Below are 9,159 nucleotides of genomic sequence, written 5' to 3'. Positions count from 1 at the left end.
TAATTTTAAATCCCAATAAATGGTTCAGCTATGCCACTTGTTAAAATTAATTGATTGGCTACCTGCATTGTCCCTTAACTGGTGAGATAGACAAAAATGTAAGTTTAGGCTTTTTATCAGAAAACAACTAACATATGGTGGGCTACCAACTATGGAAGTTATTGTGATGCTTTTGGACATAACACAACTGACCAAAGCCTGCAATTTTCAACCTAATAGTTAATCTACAGTTGGAAAATACACCAGAACCCGTGTGTGTGCAGCATGTACTTTGGTGAACTACCGCATCAAGGTTACATGTTTGGATTCTAACCAACAACCATTCTGCTGTGTCTCTGCTATGGCACCACAGGTTCCTGCACAATTGATTTTAGCAGAGTGATGACCATACACAGTTTTGTGAAATCAGTGGTTAATATGAAAAATGTTTTGCCTCAGGTGAAAAATACAAAAAATGTGAATGTTGTAATTTGGCACTATATAAATTAAACTGAACTGAATTGAATTGAAATTAAAATTGGCTTGCTGTAACTCGAGAGCTGTAACAGACAACTGCTGAAATAACCTGAAAATTAGGCTAGGAACTGAAATTAAATCATTATGCTCCGCACCGCCCAGGTGCATTAGTGCCCGCAGCACAGCACTGCGTTGCTTGTGTATTCTTACTTGTGTATGCTTTGGCGTTCTTTCACAGTAGCACCCAAAGCAGAAAGTACCACAAAGTAGACACTTTGTAGCCATTCTTTTTCAAGCTACCTTTACGACTGTAACCCATCTTTCTGGAGCCAGAAGTGAACCTGGTTGGATAAAAATAACTATATTTCAGGTGATTTCTGGCTAATATCTAGATATTAACAACAATGTTATCAGGATGATCCAAATCTCACTATTTAGAATGAGTGGCATCTTATTGACCAGTGGGAAAAATGAAGTGAATTAGTATTTTATGGACCTGTCCAGGGTGTACCCCGCCTCTCGCTCGATGACCACTGGGATAGGTTCAAGCCCCCTCGTGACCCGACCGATGGATTAAGCGGGTATGGAAGATGGATGGATGGATGGATAGTATTTTATGGGAGAAGTCACTGTTTTATGGAGGAAGTTACTGATCAACGATCAGATGTATCAAGAGCGAAATGACCGTGGAAATGTGCGGTGCCTCACCAAACTTCAGGGCTGGCGTACACACTTTTCTACTGCTGTTGATTCTTTGGCGACACTTAGAGGTGAGGTTGGGAAATTGTTATAATAAATAAATGTGAACACAATTTGTCCTCAGACTGAGTGATGTGCACATCTGAGACACATGAACAATTAACACTGATGAACAATTAACACACCCATGTGTCTGCAAATACACGAGTGGATATAAAAGCATGCACAAAGTGTTGCAGTGCATACCATTAAAAACAATGGCTGCTTTAGCGGTGTTGGAAGACATTGTAAATGGTGCAATTGGAAAAGAGCATGTGTTCAGAGACTGAGGGGATTTACTGGTACATGATGACAACTGGCTCATTAGCCGTTTCAAGGGCAATCCTCCTGGAACTGTGCAGAGCTGCGGCCGGCGTTGTAGCGCAACACAGCGAGGAGTCATACGCTGCTTGTGCCACAGGTGATGTGCACACTGGGGTTCCAAGCGACCGAGGCATTGCAGAGGGAGCTGGCCAACCGATTGGGACTGTGCCAGTCGACCCTGAGCTGAGGCATGGCAGCCGAGTGGGACGGAATTATCTGCATCTCAGCAGGTACATCAAATTCCCACAATGCAGCTGAACAGGCCAACATTGAAGCACAATTTGAAGCGAGAGCCGGTTTTATGAACACGTTTGTTGTGAGTTACACAAATATAGGTATTTACCTTTAATCAGAGCCACCCACATGTGCTCCCACCATCCCTGAGAGAGCAGTGTCACATAGCTGTGCCTCTCGGTTCAAACAGCCACAGCTGTCTTAAGAAATGTTTAATTTATGACTATTATTTGTATTTAAGTTTGGAAAATGTAAAGCCTTTATATACTGTGTTCTGGCGCTAACCTCTTATGGTAGAGTGGGGAATTGCATGCGCATGCACCGTTCACGTGCTCATTAAGTGGGGAGTCATTCGGGATGAGAGAAGAAACTCTTGCATGAGACCGCATGTACACAGAGAAATATCCCGAATGGAAAATGGATGAACCACTCCTGAATGTTTGGTCAGAAGGTGCACACGGTAATTTTATTTGATCTTATTGAATATTTTGGTTTCATATGTGTTTTACTGATAAAATGTATATATTTTTTTCTTTTGTTTTTCATGGTGTTTTGTTGGTCATGTCCAGTGACAAGAAGATTTGCTGATTGCTGTGACAAAAAATAAACACCAATCAAAGCATCAGTTGGAGCGTGGCTTTCTCTGGTCCAAACGAAAACCTTTCGGTTACCATTAAGAAATGGTTACATCCGGATATTTTGGTTTGAGCGTACGCCATGTTTCAGTAGGAAATCCACGCAAGTCTTTGTACATGAGGCCCCAGGTGTGCACATAATGTTGTACATGTGGATTTATCTTTGCATGCTTTTTTTAAATGGTTATTTTTACTTTAACATTTGTGAGTACGCCCTCTTTCCTTTTTATCCGCTCAACGCTGACCAGTCGAGGCAAATGGCCACACTCTGCACAACTAATTCTGCTAGGGTTTGTTCCTGATAACTGAGTTTTCCCGTCCACTGTCACCGCCAGCATCCGGACGGGACTGAATTGAAATTGACCAACTTCTTTCTTTTAAGATTGGCATTATTAAAAATGGACTACTTTTGAAGTGCTTTCACGGTTGTTTATGTGTATTTGGTCTTGTGTGTTGTTGGTTTTAAGCTGCTATCTTGCCCAGGTCACGCTTGGAAAAGGTTTTAATCTCAATGTTTTTTTTCCCTGGTGAAATAAAGGATACAACAAAAAAAAAAACTGCATTTGTGGTGGCGCTATATAAAACTGAATTAAATTTAGGATGACAGTTGTGGAGTCTGTGATGGTAAATTTTATGTCTCAGGACTGACAGACCCTCCAATCCACATTAACCATTTGTATCACCCAGACACGCTAATTGTTTTAAACTATTTACTTCTTAATTAACACTCAGACAAGATAATCGTTTTAACCTCCTGTTTCTTAATTATCATCAAGACTGCATCCTGCCCCCCTCTGGAGATGTTGTTACACATCTAAAAGGTATAAATGCTCTGGATTCCTATTGTTTGTATCTTTTCATACCATTGCTGCTGAATGGTGTGGACTGATCTTTTTCCTTGCAACGAAGAATAAAAACTTAGCCGGCCGGCAGAAAAAGTAAGTTTCTCTATTTCATTGCTCATCAGAGGTATTAGGAAGGAAGCGATTGAAAACTTCCATAACAAGGCTTATTCATGAGGCCAAAATATGTTCGTCCTTCCTCATACGATCTAAGGTTAAATCTGAAATAACATTTTCCAGCCTTTGGAGTGCAGCAGAATCAAGTAGTGTGCACAGTAGTGGCACTTTAAAATTGATATTACTGTTATTTGCTCGTCCACATTCAGCAGTTCCAGTTCTGAGTGAGAAAGTGAACCAAGGCATCAACTGTCACATTTTTTGTATTTACATTATTAAAACATAACAGTATGGCTTTATTCAATAAAGAATACCATGGCATAAAAAACAGACTGATTACATTTTGAAAGTAAATTGGTTTGGAATTTAACTAACAGGAAAATAATTCATTTTTACGGGGCATAAATAAGCTTCAACAACCAAGGAAAATCTACTTCATGGTTCTTGGTTAAACTGGCGTTTTCCGCAGTTTGACATTTAAAACTGATTTAATTTCAGGTTGAAATGTCTCTGACGACAGTGTTGTTTACAGAAATCTATATGATCACAGCTTACACTGAACACTGTGGACATCAGCAAAAAAAGAAAAGAAGAATTGAAATTTTTGACTCCTTGAACAAAAATAACTAACATGAGCATCTGTACAATTTTACTCAATGAAGTTCATTTGGTTGGAATCTTTTGTATAAACAGAACTACAAAAAGCCTGATCAAATTTCCCTCAATGACACTTTTTCATGATTTATCTTTGTTGTTGTACTTTTAACAGTTTTCTGAGAGTTTTCCTGTTTACAACAACCATTCACTTTTACCAGCTCAGCTTACAAGTAGATTGGTTAATCTTTATGTACAGTTTATTTTATTAGCTGGGCAATTAAGTCAAGTAAAATTACTACAATCTTACACTACATACTTACATTGTAATGAAAGATCCTTCTTGTCAAAATTCAGCAAAGATGGTTAAAGATTCCTGTACATTTACACCATAAATTGAATGTTGGGAGACCTGGAGCCTTTGAAGGCTGTCCAGCAACACCAATACTGAGGGAGAAAAAAAGGTACACTGTGCTTACACACAACACTTTCTGATCAATTTACCATCCTGTATTATCCTTACAGCAGGTGCCTGAAGCAGTTAAGAACTTCTATATGCTTAATCAATTAGAACTGAAAAGAAAAGAAACCTCCACGTGAAGTTCAGTAAGTAATTCTTCATATTAAAACAGTTTTATTAATTTATTCTCTATTAAAATAAATCAGGGGACAATCAGAACACAGCAGAAGCAGCAAAAATAAACAGCAGATAATGGAATGTACTTTAGTAAAGAAAATAAAAGCTCCAGCTGGTCCAACGTATGGGCTTTATTTAAACTACAGTCCAATAAAGCACCGCTTATATATATATGTGTGTGTATATATATATATATATATATATATACACACACACACACACCTATATATAGGTGTGTATATATATAGGTGTGTGTGTGTATATATATATATATATATATATATATATATATATATATGCATGTATAATTTCTATAGTTTTTCAATATACACCTTCAGGCAAAGACTAGAGAGGATTCTTTACAGAATCAAGTTTCATGTGGTTTTCTTAATTTACAGGTAAACTTAGTTTTTGAATAATCAAACCACAGAAAAACTCAAGGCAACTTTCCTTTGCCTTGTTCATAAAGTACAAAACTGGCACAGAGGACAACCATTTTCATACACAGTAAAAATGCAATAAAATTAAATTACATTAAGTTCTGTAAACCATTCCCCGTTACAGCAAACCTCAAACAAATAAAATCACTTTCCAAAACGGATTTAATTCAGTGTAAAAAACACACACACAAAACAAAAAACTGATTAAAAAAAAATTTGTATTTTTTTGCCCTTTGAAAAAAAAAAATGTGCTGCAACTTGTACAAATTGTTCCGTTTCTCTTCTTTTTCAAACGAGGGGGTTGGTTTTGCATGGAGTCAGTTTTATTAGAACAAAGCTAAGAAGAGCAAAGCCACTGAAGCTGGAGAAACCGACCAAGTCAACATCAGCAGAAGGCAACAAACAGCAGCACAGAAATAGCAGAGGAAGAAGAAACAGAAAGACAGAAAAAAGTTTGGTTCCTCTGAGCAGACTTTAAATCTTCAATGAGAGGGGGAGAGAGAGCAAAAAGTTCCATACTGATCTCATAGCAGCTGTGAGATGATGATGTCATGAAGATGGTGGGCCTTTAACCGGTAGTTTGGTAACTATGGCGATTGTGGCTTCGACTGTTTTGTACAGCATGTCCAGCATGTCAGTTGGGGGGCAAGCATTGGGGAAGACCTGCGAGGAGGAGGTGTGGCCACCGCAGCTGTCTGGCCCCTCCCCCACTAACCCAACAGTGTCTTCTGAGAGTGGCAGCGTAGAACTGTCGCTGATCTTGGAGCTCACATCCTTCTCCTCCTTTGATTCCACTGAGGAGGAAGATGTAGCCTCTCCACTCCTCCCCTCCCTCTGCTCTGCCTCCTCCTCTTGCACCTCAACTGTGCCTACATTGTCCTGCTGCTCTGGCTCCTCCCCCTGTACAAACCCCTCTCCCGCCTCCTGCAGCAGAGAGGAGGAGGAAGAGAATGAAGATGAGGATGATGAAGAGGCCTCTATTTTCTCCTCTTTTACGGTAGAGTCCAGGTTTTCTGAGGTGGAGGGGATGGGATCAGGAGAGGGCGGGTCCTGCTCGGTGCCTGGATCTATCAGGGAGGAGGAGTCTCGTGTTTCAGTGTCCGAGGTGCTTGTGGGGGTCAGTGCCTCCTGGTGGTCAGGCTTAAGCTCGCTGCAGGGTGGGAGAGCTGAGCAGGAGGAGGTGGAGGGCACACAGAGGGCAGCTGCTGTATCTCCAACTCGGCCGTCATCACTGCCCACCCTCCGCCGCTTCACCGGGGTTGCACCCTCATCCTCAGCTGCCACGCAAACACAGTTACTGGTCACACTGAGGTAATCTAAAATAATGCCTCTTTATGCCCATTGACAATTTGAATAACTTTAAACTTGCTCAGATCTACTCCCTGAAGTTAAATGTTGGCCAAAGGAACAGCCAAACGTTTCCAAACCATCTAAAAACTCTTATACCAGTACCAGGGAAGAATAACTAATTAAAAGGTCGAAAATGTGTTTGACTCTCATGAATGAACAGATTTCCGGTCGAATCACATAAAAACACAAGAATGAGGAAATTAAGTATAAAGTTCGTTCAGTATGTAGAATCTTTAGTATACAGCCTATGAAACTGAGGGATAAACATATATGAAACAGTGGGGAATAAACATGTATTTACAGGCGCAGTTTTTTGAGAATTAAAATAGGTTTTAGGGTTGGACATTGGACAAGATCAAATTTAGGCATTCAATTGCGATAACCTGTGGTATGTCAATGTAATGCCCCATATAAATATAGAGAAAAAAAAGTGCAGGTGTCATACCTTTAGCCTTGTGGTCTTTTGCTTCCAGTTCGAGAGCACTGCGCTGCTGGAGACAAAGACGACAGCGACCCAGCAGCTCCTGCAGGGCCGTGCAGAGGGCGGGGTCAATGGCCTGAGGTGGCTGGACAGACAGCAGCAACACCAATGCCCTTAGGTCCTACACAGGGATGAAAGAATTAATCAAACATTCGTTTTTAGCCTGGAGCACATGGCACACGTGCATCTTTGTGTTTTCATACGGCATTGAGCAGGCTGCTAGTCTTGTTGAGCTCCATGTGGTGAGCTGCCAATTCAGGCTGAAGGTTGCTCTGTTCACTCAGCAGGTTTGTCACCAAAACACCAATGAGGTTGGAGAAGCTAGGAACAGACAGCACTTGGACCTACACACCAACACACACATTTTTTCTATTAGTAAATGTAGACTTTGAATAGTTGCTATGGTGCCATCATTTAGATACATCTTGTGTTTTACCTTGTGCATGAAGCAGGTGAGGAAGGAGTAGGCCACATTATTGTTGAGAAATGTCCTCTCATCCATCAGGATACATTTGATGTACTCACTGAAGGCTGGGTCTTCACACAGCAGCTTCACACAAGTTTTAGCCATAACAGACTGAAAAAGCAAAAATATGACAACAATTCGGAATTATTTCTCCTCTATTGTAAATATTTATATAGGTTAGTTTCTGGTTTAATTGTATATTGTATGACTTTGCTCTCATATTTACTAATACCTAAACATTGTTAATGCAATGCACAAATCCCACCAGGAATGAAAGATAAGTACATATACAGTGGGGAAAATAAGTATTTGATAAACTGCGGATTTTGCAAGTGTTCCCCACTTACAAAGAATGGAGAGGTCTGTAATTTTCATCGTAGGTACACTAACTGTGAGTCGCAGAATCTTAAAAAAAAACTCACAAGCAATCAATCAGACTCCAACCTCTCCAACATGGGAAAGACCAAAGAGCCGTCTCAGGACACCAGGGACAAAATTGTAGACCTGCACAAGGCTGGGATGGGCTACAGAACAATAGGCAAGCAGCTTGGTGAGAAGGCAACAACTGTTGGTGCAATTATTAGAAAATGGAAGAAACTCAAGTTGACTGTTAATCTCCCTCATGGGGCTCCATGCAAGATCTCACCTTGTGGATCAATGATCATGAGAAAGGTGAGGGATCAGCCCCGAACTACACGGGAGGACCTGGTCTATGACCTAAAGGTGGCTGGGACCACAGTCTCGAAGGTCACCATTGGTAACACACTACGCTGTCATGGATTAAAATCCTGCAGGGCGCGCAAGGTCCCCCTGCTCAAGCCAACACATGTCCAGGCCTGTCTCAAGTTTGCCTATGACCATCTGGACGATCCAGAGGAGGCATTGGAGAAGGTCATGTGGTCAGATGAGACCAAAATAGAACTTATTGGCATAAACTCCACTCGCCAAGTTTGAAGGAAGAAGAAGGATGAGTACAAACCCAAGACCAACGGTGCCAACGGTGAAGCATGGGGTGGAAACATCCTGTTTTGGGGGTGCTTTTCTGCAAAGGGGACAAGACGACTGCACCGTATTGAGGGGGTGGATGGGGCCATGTATCACGAGATTTTGGGCAACAACCTGCTTCCCTCACGAAGAGCACTGAAGATTGGTCGAGGCTGGGTCTTCCAGCAGGTCAATGACCTGACACACACAGCCAGGGCAACTAAGGAGTGGCTCTGTAAGAAGCATTTCAAGGTCCTGAAGTGGCCTAGCCAGTCTCCAGACCTGAACCCAATAGAAAATCTTGACTGGACCAAAATCCCTGCTGCAGTGTGTGCAAACCTGGTCAAGAACTACAGGAAACGCCTGACCTCTGTAATTGTGATATTAGGTTCTATTTTTCTATTGTATCAAATACTTATTTTCTGCAATAAAATGCATGTGATATCCTGGATTTTTTTTTTTTTGATTTTGTCTCTCACAGCTAAAGTGTACCTATGATGAAAATTACAAACCCCTCCATTCTTTGTAAGTGGGAAAACGTGCAAAATTGGCAATGCATCAAATACTTACTTTCCCCACTGTATGTGGCATCAGAAAGTAATGGATTAAAGGGCATGGAATCCATAAAGATGGCTGGATTACACCTGTATATATCTCAGCACAATTTCAATGCTTATAGTAAATGAGCGGACAAACAGAGCAAAACTCAGGACGTACCTGAGACTGACAGAGCTCCATCCACAGTTTGGGGAAGAGAGCAAGATGAAGAGGAAGTCCTTCATATGCTATTAAAACACCTGAGAGGGACAGTGTTATAATATGTAAACAAAATAACAAAGAAAATACAGAATTAAGAGATGG

At 41.0% G+C, this 9,159-nt stretch overlaps 1 protein-coding gene across 5 annotated transcripts in view; it reads right to left on the bottom strand.

The window, feature by feature from the left end:
* Positions 1 to 4,826: 4,826 nt before the first annotated feature.
* Positions 4,827 to 9,159, bottom strand: part of usp34 (ubiquitin specific peptidase 34) — a 60,064-nt gene continuing 55,731 nt past the window's right edge. For all 5 annotated transcript variants that reach the window (XM_072383637.1, XM_072383639.1, XM_072383638.1 and 2 more), the window contains exons 74-78: positions 9,016 to 9,095; positions 7,285 to 7,425; positions 7,052 to 7,192; positions 6,813 to 6,969; positions 4,827 to 6,294 (exon numbers count right to left, since the gene is read on the bottom strand). In XM_072383637.1, coding sequence (XP_072239738.1) covers positions 5,567 to 6,294; positions 6,813 to 6,969; positions 7,052 to 7,192; positions 7,285 to 7,425; positions 9,016 to 9,095 — 1,247 coding nt within the window. In that variant the 3' untranslated portion in view covers positions 4,827 to 5,566. The remainder of the gene's footprint in view (positions 6,295 to 6,812; positions 6,970 to 7,051; positions 7,193 to 7,284; positions 7,426 to 9,015; positions 9,096 to 9,159) is intronic.

Source organism: Leuresthes tenuis, unplaced genomic scaffold (genome assembly GCF_036924035.1).
Source record: "Leuresthes tenuis unplaced genomic scaffold, fLeuTen1.0.hap1 SCAF_4, whole genome shotgun sequence".
NCBI classification, from domain to species: Eukaryota; Metazoa; Chordata; class Actinopteri; order Atheriniformes; family Atherinopsidae; genus Leuresthes; species Leuresthes tenuis.
The sequence above is the reverse complement of the archived record's forward strand: the minus strand, read 5'-3'. Positions and strand labels throughout refer to the sequence as shown.